Source organism: Mchenga conophoros, linkage group LG23, assembly GCF_057382185.1.
Source record: "Mchenga conophoros isolate Kocher_MC1m ecotype Shallow Benthic linkage group LG23, M_conophoros_male_GT1.1, whole genome shotgun sequence".
Lineage (NCBI taxonomy): Eukaryota > Metazoa > Chordata > Actinopteri > Cichliformes > Cichlidae > Mchenga > Mchenga conophoros.
This window is the reverse complement of record NC_140547.1, coordinates 21,567,700-21,579,372: the sequence shown is the minus strand read 5'-3', so window position 1 is coordinate 21,579,372 and position 11,673 is coordinate 21,567,700. Positions and strand designations below refer to the sequence as shown.

The 11,673-nt window shown below is 39.4% G+C and overlaps 1 protein-coding gene across 1 annotated transcript; it reads left to right on the top strand.

Annotated features, from left to right (window-relative positions):
* The first annotated feature begins 4,372 nt into the window (after positions 1-4,372).
* On the top strand, positions 4,373-11,394 carry LOC146547171 (ras-related protein ralB-B-like). Its single transcript, XM_085264290.1, has 5 exons — positions 4,373-4,563; positions 8,085-8,250; positions 8,339-8,547; positions 10,117-10,291; positions 10,378-11,394. Exons 2-5 carry the CDS (start codon positions 8,137-8,139, stop codon positions 10,483-10,485), a joined length of 606 nt encoding a protein of 201 aa, XP_085120416.1. The 5' UTR covers positions 4,373-4,563; positions 8,085-8,136; the 3' UTR covers positions 10,486-11,394.
* The last annotated feature ends 279 nt before the right edge of the window (positions 11,395-11,673 follow it).

The following is an 11,673-nucleotide window of genomic DNA, read 5'->3' as shown; positions in this document are numbered from 1 at the left end:
CACCACCAGTAGGCAACAGGTGAAGTGTGTTGCCCAAGGACACAACGACTGAGACTGTCCAAGCCAGTTACAAGGCGAACTCCCAACTCTTGAGCCACGATCGCCATTGTAATCAAATGTTATTTATTGCATGTAGTCATATTATTTCAGTTCTGAAAACATTCCACTGCTAAATTTAGAGATAAAACACAACTTTTTTTTCATGCTCATGTAGAGTTTCGATGTACAGTACGACTGATTGAGTAAAAGCTGCAATATTTATTCTGTAATGTAAAAAAAAAAGGAAATACTCAAAATGAAAGTGTTTACATGTAAAATACTTGTTGTGTGGACAGTAAGAACATTCAGTGGACTTCGGTGTTACCCTTTTCTCTCTTCTAATACCACTTGTAACGCTTTTGTTTATTTGTCTATGTATCCTGTATCCTGCAGTGCTTCAGCTCACGTGGACTTTTAAGACGTCACATCACAGAAGATTCCGCTAAAACACGACTACAGTTTGGTTTAATCATCCAGGAGCACACTTTAAAATAAATAAAACAGGGAAAACACTTTAACTTTGGGGAGGGTGTTTGCAGTCTGATGAGTACAAGGAAGAGGAAAAACAAGGAAAAATCACATAAAACATCAAGACCCAGCAAAACATAAAGTCTGGATTAAACTGTAATCTTAATAAGAGTGGCAGAAGCCTGTGTTTAATACTCTCATACTAACTTTTAAAGTTTTTCTGGTGCATAAAAGGAAATTTATAGTCTTTGCTTTTGTTTTATATCCTTTAAGATCCTTAAATCTGGCTTTTTCCAAAGGACGTTTGTTATAAGCTGAACTTGAATCAATGCTCAGCCTTCAGAAAGACAACATAACACAGATATGTATATGGTAATCAGTTTATATAACATTACCTTACAACTGGATAGAAAAATGTGACCCAAAGTATGGAAATACCACCATTTCAGTTGTACCATATGTTGTAGCTATAATATAAAGCCTGGATTACCTTTTAATGTACATCAAAGCTTTTCTTTACAGCCTTCGTCCTGTAGAAACTTATTAAACGTTAATGGTCCATAAAAGTGATTTTGTAGACACTTTGTTGTTTTATGTCCTTTAGCTTCTTTAAAACGGTTGATTTTCAAGTTGAGTCAGTGACCAGCAGGCAAAAAACAACATAGATGGAAAAATGTTGACTTACCCTGATATTTCCTCTCAGCTGTATAGAAAAAGGCTGGTTTTATTCTTCATGTGTTATTGTTTCAAACTAAGATGTGACCACATACTTTTGGAAATTCAAACAAATGTTGCCACATGTATTAAAATAAACACCTGGGGTTATTGCAAGTGGATAAACTTTGACGTAAACGCCCTGAAGCACCATGGGAGCTCAAACCACAGCGTTACATTTTCAGCCAAGCTCATTTCGATAAGCCCTAAAAGAACATTCAAATAATCGGAGAGCCTCGCTCTTTGTAGTCAAATGGAACATGATCCGCAACAGCTCGTCCTAATGACACGGCAGGAAGTCCGGACAACAACATTTGTTAGTAAAACTGAGAACCAAATGAGCTCGTCACACCCCTTTACAGCCAGCACTAGCGAGATAGGCAGAGAGGCTGGGCTCAGTGACCTTTGACCTTTCAGCTGGTGATTATCACAAGGCAAAACAACCTGAAGAGCAGACACAATCTGCTTTTCCCTTTTTATCCTCACAGTTAATGACCACATGAATCATAATTTCTAATTAATACGAACTCTTAAATGTATTCTATTTTATATATCCTAAATATGATAAAATAAAAGGTTAAAAACAGGTTTTACTTAACTTTGGAGCTCCATATAGCACCAGTTCAATAAAGGTTGGCACTTTAGTCATTGATCTCCGCTCCTCCTTGTCATGCGTGAGGAAAGTAATGAAATGGCGCCATCTTTGTTCCAAACACTGAAACTACATCATGTATAAAATCTTTCAATAATTCTATAGTTTTGCACCCCAAGAAAATGTTCATGCTTTCCAGGTAAGTAAATGTATGATTTTGAAATTTTGCAGCAGAAACCTAAAAATTGGGATCTATCCAAGTGAAAAGGGGACAAAAGTTAAACAGTTAACATAAAATTGATGAGGCTGTGAAGGAAATTATTCTCTTTGTTCACAGACTGATTGAAAATTTGCTCCACTGAAAGTCAAAGATCTCCTCATTGTGCTTTTGGTTCTTCTAAAGTCGCCAAACTTACCAGACTTTAGACTGAAGCCCAGTTTGACATGTGAAAATCAAACATTGCCCTCACTCATGTCTGTCCCATCTGTAACATCTGAAAATAAAATATAATAAATAATAAAAACAAAGATCGACCAAATGGACCAATACGGCAATGCCACGAAGATCCATTTGGCAAAGTAAATCCATTGGGTATCCTTGTTGGTCTTCAGACAACAATTCTGATGGCTAAAGAACCAAATGGGACAGGCAAAAAAAAAAAAACAAAAAAAAAAAAAAGAAAATCAAACATTGGCCAAACCTCAGATCATCACACAGGAGAAAATCTAGCTGTTTCCTTTGTTTTCATTTTGCTTTTCTAATTGTTTGTCTGCAGCTTTACTTTCCAAACGGAGTCTAACTCAGCTGTTACTGTCTGAAGATGGAGCACCCTGGACAGGTCTCCAAGCTAATCCAAGAAACAAAGAAATTTTTTAGAGAAAAAATGTGTTTCAATAATCCTTCCAAAGTACTTTGTCCTACAGAGTCTCATAAGAATTAAACCAACCGCATTCTGCTTTGGTCCTGAAGATTGATGGGTGATCATTTGGCTCAGCCTATAAAACTGCATCTGATCCTATAAGTTCATGCTGCAGCATTAAATCATATAAAAGTTTTAAAGAGGTGACTTTTAAAACGTTATATTCCTGTTGGTTTTATTTTGTAACATATTGTTAGAATTAAGATTTACATTTTTTGGCCTCATAGTGTAGTGATTCAGTGCCGGGAGGAGACATAAATCCGCTGGAAGGGGCTGAAACAGGAAGACCATCCGACATAAAACCTATTTCGGCCCTTGTGAATCAGGGAGCAGCTGAAAGTAGCTTTCTACTTACAATAATTGATCATTGCAGTACCTTCACAGTCCAGCAGACGGTCATGGCACACACTAGGAGAAATTCAGAAACTGAACTTTTTTTTACTTTAAACCGGGATCACTGATTTTAAATCTGTGTTCCTGTTTTGCTGTTTTTCCTCTGCAGAAGACGTCTGATGGTATCATAAGCATAAACTAAAATCCTGAAGCAAAGCAGGCCACAGTCCTCTTAGTTTACAGAATAGTCAGAATTGTTAGTCCTGTCTGGGCTGCTCATTGTTCTTCTTTTTTTGGTTTAGAAACAAACTCAACACTGCTGTAAAGACCTTCACATCAGTTTGTCTGGGGGTGTTGGGAGACTGATATTTAAGAACCGATTCATTCTTTCCCTTTTTTTTTTTTTTTTTTTTTTTTTTTGAAAAATATAAAATATAAAGTCATCAGAGGTGAAGGGAACTGAAAGAAAGCAGCTTCTTTTCATGAGTTATGGACATCATGGTCCCAAAAGAAAAAAGTGTGAGGTTATCCAGCTTCATAATTACTAGATTATTTTTATTTATTTATTTATTTATTCATTTTTCTATTTTTAAAATTATTCTAATTTCATCATTTGTTCCCCTCCTGTATGGATCACAGTTACTTCACTGCAGTGATCTAAGAAGGGAACAAAACAGTCATCATATTTATTTGCCTTTTTAAATTTCTGTTTCCCATCTATTCAAGTTCAAAGGTCACAAATTTTAGTCAGCTGTATGTAGAACAAAATTAATGAAATTTAAAGAAAAAATAAAGATAAAAATGTAAAGTAGCTCAAATGCAAAGACGTAAATCACAAAAAAAGACTGAAAAAAGTTAAATATGATATATGACATTTAAGTAATAACAAACACAAAAACTAAATAATAAAAGGATCTAAAGCAGATTTATGGAAGAGCTTTAATTTAATTCCCATATTTAGCGCTTCAAAATTTGTATGTAAAAATAAATCAGAGTAAAACACCTATATATATATATATAGTAGTAAATAAAGTGAAGTGTCAAAGTGGCCTATAAAAATATTACTGAATGAATATTTGTTTTCTTTCAGTAACAATAAAGACAGGGAATTCCGTGACGTCACATCCTGTAGAGGACAAGACGGTAAAGGTAAAGGTAGGAGGTGTCACTCTGTGTCTGTTTCCGGGTTTCTCTGCTAGAAATAACAGGGCCAGACATTCTGTGGACTTTATTTAAATCGTATAACCTTCAAAGATGCTTAATAACATGTGTTGGTGTTTGTTTAGCGGGTAAAGTGGTACATCAGTCGCCCTGGTAACATTTGCGCGTGCGCTGAGCGGCCGCCTGCGATTAGCTGAAAGAGTGGGTCGTCCTCGCGAACACAGACGATCTTCGCCGAGTCCGTGTACAAGGTGGGGCGCACAGTCTGCTGGAGAACTTGTAAAAGTTGTGCGTGAAGCGGATTTCTGAGTGAACGGCAGGAAAACACCTCAGCAGGTGAGTGAGTGGAGTCCGACCGTGCTGTTCACCCCGGCACGGTCCGCCTCTGCCTCGCGGGCAGCGTTTTAACGGCGGATTCTCGCTCAGTTTCCCCCTGTGGAGGAACAGAAATCGTTATCTGTCGCTGCTTTACGGGCAGCTTTGAGTGGCAGCGCGACCGACCAATGACAACAGGCCTGTCCGCGCCCGAGGCCAATCAGAGATGACGTTTGAGGGACGGGGGCAGAAACCGGGAAGAGCAGTGTCTGTTTAGTGTCTTGTTGAGACTCGTTTCCAGCTGTTTAGGACAGAGAGGAAGCTGAAGTTGAGTGTTGATAGGAGCACATATAGTTCCTCTTTGAGCTCAGCCAGCCGTGTTATTAATCTATGGCTAATTTCGGAGCTTATTTACAGCTCCAGCTTATCTCTGCCCGCATGTCGAGCAACTGGAAAGGTCACTGACGAGAGGGTTTTTCCACATACCTCCCATACTTATCACTCATGCAGGGTGTACAGACCTGTATCACTCACACCTGAAGCTAACGACCCTTTTCCACGGCAGGAACTTTCCCCATGAGCTTCTAAGGAACTGGCCCTGCTCTCCTCCTAGTACTTTCCAGCAGTGCAGACACTTTCAGGGCTGGATTTTTACCCCTCAGTGTGCTTAAGGGGGCTCTACTTTCTGTCTGATGTTAGAGCTGATGTAACGTTGTCAGTGATTACAAATGTTGATCACTTATTTGTCCAATCCTGAATCAGAAACTTGGATCGCATATCGGTGACAATCAGTCGATCTGTTGAGTTCAGTTCTGCAATTTTTCTGTGTTTACAACACCACAAAGCTATCACAGTGTGAAGCACGCTAACAGCAGAGACTTTGTAAGAACTAGAGCTTTGTATAGGGGTGTCAAACATCAGGCACTGAGGGCTAGAATCGGCCTGGCAAAGGCTCTAATCGGCCCCACTGAACAGCTTTTGGAACAAGTGAAGAAGGGCATAAATGTTGGACTTGTACCTGTATTTTCACAGGTTTTACAGCTTTTCCCGCTGATAAAGACCTCCTTGTAGCCATTCATGTGCCACCAGAGTAAATAAGTTACAAATAAGCAGTTAAATGTCAGAATTTCAGATTTATTCCAACACTTCTTTATGTAGAAAAACTGAGACATGTTGATGAAATTGCACTTCTTGTTTCTTACATTAAGATATCTCTGGGATTACATGTGTGCTTCAGCTTATTTAAACTGACAAAAAAGGCGAGTTTCACTGAGCTGGCACACTTAAGGGCTACTGTAAAAATGAGTTTGAGATTCCTGGTCTAGTAGAACGTTTGTTCGATGTTAAGCCACGTCCACTCAAGCCGCTACCAGTAAAGGCGAAGGAGACCACTGATTGCCTTGTGAGAAGCCTGAAATATCATCTAGCGACATGAGGGCTGAACGATTTTTATTTTTTATTTCTTAAAACTAACCCATGAGTATGTTGTTTTTGGCTATATGCCGAAAACAACATACTCCCCTTCAAAGCGAAGCACAATGTTGCTTTTTGTGTGAATGGAACTTAACAAACACTGTAAATAACGGCAGTGAAGACTCTCACACTGAGCTGGAATCAGCCAGGGGACAGTAAATGAGGCAAATACATCTTTACATTGTCAGTAACCTACAGTTGATATTCACAGCCAAGTTAACTCCATCCAATTGCAAGTGGAAAAAGTCTGATTGGTGAGTTCATAATCAAAACGCAGGGGAGCGAAGACGAGGACCTCGATGTTCAAAATGTCTGTGAAAACTGTAGCACGAACAAACCAGGAGATTTTTCTTATTGAGGAGTTCTTGAAACGTCTTCATTGCTACCAAACCATATCGTCTTTGTGTCAACTGAAGCACAAGAGGAACTGAAGCACAAGAGGAACGCAGCAAGGCCAATATCTCTCAGAAAGATAAATATGTGATTATCTCAATCAGCTGAAGAATGGAAAGCATCCTGTTGTTTCCTCTGTCTGCTCATTTGTTTGGCACCTGAAAAAAATCTCGTTACTCACAGTAAGGTTCTTATTTTTAGAAGAACCTTTGTTAGGAGACGTAGCTCCATAATCACAACAAGCTAAATGACAAAATATTCAAATATTACCACCCCGCCACACCAAATCTGTAGTCTTCACTAAATTAGGTGCAAATGCAGCTTCAGCTCACATAGTGATCGAAGTACGTTTATCACATATGTGTCTAAGCATACACAGAAGCACCCAGACTTTGATTTTCAAAATAAAAGCATTAACCTCTTTATAAAACCAACAGAGCATAAGCATATGCATGTACATGTAAAGCCTTCAAACTGCTGACTTAAACCACAGACTGTCCGTCTCTGAGGATATGAAACAGAAAAACGGCGTCACTCTGTACCAGTTTCTTTGGATCTCAGAGGAAAGCATAAAAACTCAGCTGTGTGTTTGAATTTTTCTGAATCCTCTAGAGCAGAGGCGGCAAATTAACCATAGATCCTGGTCCACAAACAGCCCAATTTGACCTAAAGTGGGCTAGACCAGTGAAACCACTGCGTAACAACCTGCATTTAAAGGGAAAACCTCAAAACGTAAATGTATAATAACAGTACAGTCTGCAGGTCACAGTGGAGAAGCCTTAAACGTTCACATGTAGAGCAGGACTGTAATTAAAGCAATAATGCTTCATTTTTGCCATTTTTGACTTTACGCATTTCATTAATTCCCCATCCTTAATAGGTTGAAATCACAACTTCACAGTGATTAATTTCTTTATTTTTTTATCTGAATTTTATTTGAAGATTCCAGGAAATCCCCTTTATTAAAAATATACTTTTCTTTTGACTTTTTGCCAATGCTTTCCTGATAAATCATGATCCCAATATTTGCCAAAATAATTATTCAAGCAGCGTGTCCAGGTCTTAGAAATAGCAGGTTCCTGGTAGTCTTAGGCATTTGTGCTGAAGAGAACTTGGCTTCTTTGTTTTTAAGGTTCTTGAACATGGTTTTCATCTCATTGAGAGGTTTCATCTGCTCTAAAAGCTGATTGGTAGTTCCAGGTGTTCACCCTACAGTGGAGTCACAGGTTGTCCTATGAGTTGTTGACCCATCCTGTTGTCATCATATGAGTTGCTAAGGAGTGAGTGGTAGTTGAATCACCTGGTAAGGAATCTCAAGACTGCGTCACACCTTAATTATACTTCTGCATTGAACCTATGTAGATTCTGTGACGCTGCCTGCGCAAGTGACCAACATCATCATTGCATTTATATCTGTGTCAGCGTGTAGTTGCATATCTAGGAAGGTGCACATCATATAGTGGCTTATAGTGTCGTGGTTAACAAGTTTGCCTGACACATGAGAGATCCCCAATTCAAGTTCAGGAGGAGACGCAAAGCGCTGTGACGGTTGTGTCAGGAAGGGCATCCAGCATAAAAATCTGTGCCAAACCAAACGTGGGGTTTTTTGTAAGTCCCAAAATGAATGTGTGAGTCTTTTCATGTCCTTTCCTGCTGACCTCTGCTGGTCTCTACAGGTCGTCAGAACTCGAGAGCAGAGCTGTGAGCCACCTGACCTAGACCAGAGTCATGGCCTCTGGTAAGAACAAAAACCAGAGCTCTCTGGTTCTCCACAAGGTGATCATGGTGGGCAGCGGCGGTGTAGGGAAGTCAGCCCTAACCCTGCAGTTCATGTATGACGAGGTGAGACTCGAGAACTACCTTTTCCATCAGCCCTTCCCTCTGTGCTGTTTCTTCTCCCCAGTCACGTGACCCTTGTTTTTGCTCGCAGTTCGTGGAGGACTACGAGCCCACCAAAGCCGACAGCTACAGGAAGAAGGTGGTGCTGGACGGCGAGGACGTGCAGATTGACATTTTGGACACGGCGGGTCAAGAAGACTACGCAGCCATCAGGGATAACTATTTCCGCAGTGGCGAGGGCTTCCTGCTCGTCTTCTCCATCACAGAGCACGAGTCATTCACAGCAACGTCGGAGTTCAGGTCAGTGTCTGAGTCTTCTTAACAAGCAGAGGTACATTTTAATCGACTTATGTGGAGTAAAATCGCCACAGTAATATACAACCAGGCAGTGAAAATGACTGTGTTTAAAACATTTTTAAAAATTCAGCCCTGGGGAAAAAAAAATCACATTTACATGTTGACACGAAAACTGAGCTGTTAAACTCAAAAGAACCACACACAGGTCGCTTTTAAGTCAACAGATTCCTCCCATTCCTTCCCATAAAGGCTGGACTTTAGATCAAGCGCAGCACACAGCTAGCAGCTACAGTAAAGAACTGCTGACAGCTTTCAGTAAAAACTAGAAAGGCAAACTTTAAGTCGTGATCCAAGTTTAAACAGGTGAGTCATAAAAAAGAGGAAATCACTGCTGTACAGCTGTTGTGACGGAAAATTAGAGAACAAAAAGTGTTTGCTTGCTTTTTTTTTTTGGAGAGTGCTGTAAACATGTTTATTTCTGTTGTAAATTCAGACATTTTAACGTGGGAATCTGTGGAGATCAGTGTTGGTCAAGTTACTTGAAAAAAAATAACTAGTTACTAATTACTTATTACGTCTCCAAAACAGTAATCCCGTAACTTTACTGATTACTTATTTTCAAAAGTAATGAGTTACTTAGTTACTTTTCATACACAACCTGAATACGTAATAAAGCAACAGACCTTTCAGCCCAATTCTACTTTTTCTGCATAATCTATCATATAAAATGTAATCAAATGAAAAAGCCTCTCTTTAAAACTTCTTTTAATCTTTTAACTTTATACACATTGCTTCAAGCAAAAATTAAATTATGTGCAACTGTGTTTGACTTTTAAATGTTAAACATTTGTTTAACATTTAAAACCATTTTCTGCATATTCCAGCATATAAAATAAAATAATGTTTTGTTTTTACACTCTTTCAAATAGATGCATGTAAAACACAGCAAAAAATAAATAAAATGAAAGATTCAGCGATACTAAGCCCCGTCGCTCTTAAATCTATTGTCACCTGTTTAGCAGGAGTGGGGAGGGTGGAGTGTTGCCTGGTGCCGCAGCGGTCATGACAGCAGGGGGATCTTGGGGTTTGTGATTTTCACATTCCCGTGGCGGCTTGCTACATGCTTGCTCAGATTTGAAGTTTGATTTTTCACTGCCATGGGCGTTGCACGCGCTTACGTCATTGTCATGAGACACTCTCACAAACAAAATCACAACAGTTTAGTAACGCAGTAACGCAGCATGCTTACAGGAAAGTAACAGTAATCTAATTACTTTTTGCAATAGTAAGCTTTTACATTACTCGTTACTTGAAAAAAGTAATTAGATTAAGTAACGTGTTACTTGTAGTGCGTTACTGCACATCTGTAGTGGAGATTGACTCACTGTTGGACCCAGCCTCTTGTTGACATTCTAAGAACTGCAGCTTCATTTTCTACCACTGATAAAATGAGAATATTTACTTTAACAGACTAATGAGGGCATCAATGTTTAATAGTCTTGTCTCAAAGAAACTTTGAGGACCATTAATGTAGAGTGACCTGTACTTTGAAAATCTCTCTTGTATTTTCAGGGAGCAGATCCTGCGGGTGAAAGAAGAGGAGGCCATCCCTCTCCTTCTGGTGGGGAACAAGTCAGATCTGGAGGATCGGCGGCAGGTTTCTGCTGAAGAGGCCACGGCAAAGGCAAGCGAGTGGGGCGTCCAATACGTGGAGACCTCAGCCAAGACGAGAGCCAATGTGGACAAGGTAGAGAACAAAAGAAACAAAACAAAGAGCTCTGACCTTTGAGACAAGGCTCTGACCAACAGTTAATCCATGTAATCTGTCTGCAGGTGTTCTTTGACCTCATGAGGGAGGTCCGCAAGAAGAAAATGTCTGAGAGTAAAGACAAAAATTGGCCGAGTGGCAAGAAGAAGAAGAAGCACTGCTGCGTACTCTGAGCTCAGCGGCAACGCGACCGTGTGCCAAAAACCAAAGAAAAGGAAAACTTCTCTGAGAGAGACTGAAGCAGCTTCAGATGAGCAGCTGCAAATGCACTCGATACGTTCACTCCTCACTTGCCAAACACAGAGCACAACACTCTTGTTTCTCTTCTTCTTTGGCGTCTGCTTGTTCTCCACATGATACTACTCACTCTTTGTGCACAGCTGTGAATGGCCCAAAGTATGTGGACACGTCTGCTATATGTCTGGTATTAACGTGCTGCTCATGTCAGCATCTGAGGGCTGTGGGGCAGATTGAAATCGTGCTTTATCTACACAACAATCAGATTACTTTAACTCTCCTCACTGCCAGCTGTGTCCACAAACATATGGCACATGTAGAAGACCACAAGTTGTTTTTGTTTTTTTTCAATAACAGAAGCAGGTCTGTCAATTGTTTGTAAAACTGGAGTTCACAGGAAGCACACAGTCTTTTTATGTGGAGAACAAACAGGTTCGTACACTTTAGAGTGTTTTTCTTTCTCTCAAATCTGAATTTTGTTACTTAAACTGGTGTCTGTGCTCCCACTTGTTTTAAAACCTAATTTTTCTCGTTATTTAGCTCTTTTGTATGTCTGTTTTCAGTATTACAGTATCAGACATTCCTCATATCTGATTATACCACTTCCAGACACTCCTTTTGTAATAAGCTTTCACTTCCTTTATGAATAAAGTCATAATTTATAATCAAAGTTTCAAAGGGAATCAGCCCTTTAAATCTTTGCATCATCTGCATATACTCTAATTAATTACACATTTAGCTCAATTAAAGCTGGAATGTGTTTGTTGCTATCGGCTTGTAGATAAACTCTTCTTAATGTGATAATAAAATGAATAATCAAATTTACAGTGTTTGCTTTATTAAAAAAGAGATTAGCATAATCACAGCTCCACATCTAGCACACTGTCATCTGTCAAAAGTCACTGATACTTAGTTTTCAGTCTGTTTCTGTCCAAAATGAAAGCAGAAGTGTACAACTTTGTTTGTTTTTTAAAGAAATGGTTCAGTCAGAATAGAGAATAAATAGAAACGTTGTCATCTTAATCAGCTAGACCTCCTAAATCATCTTTTTCATGGATACCTTGATGTTAAACTTTATTGTAACACCGGGCAGAATGACCACATCGATCATTTCATTCGAGCTG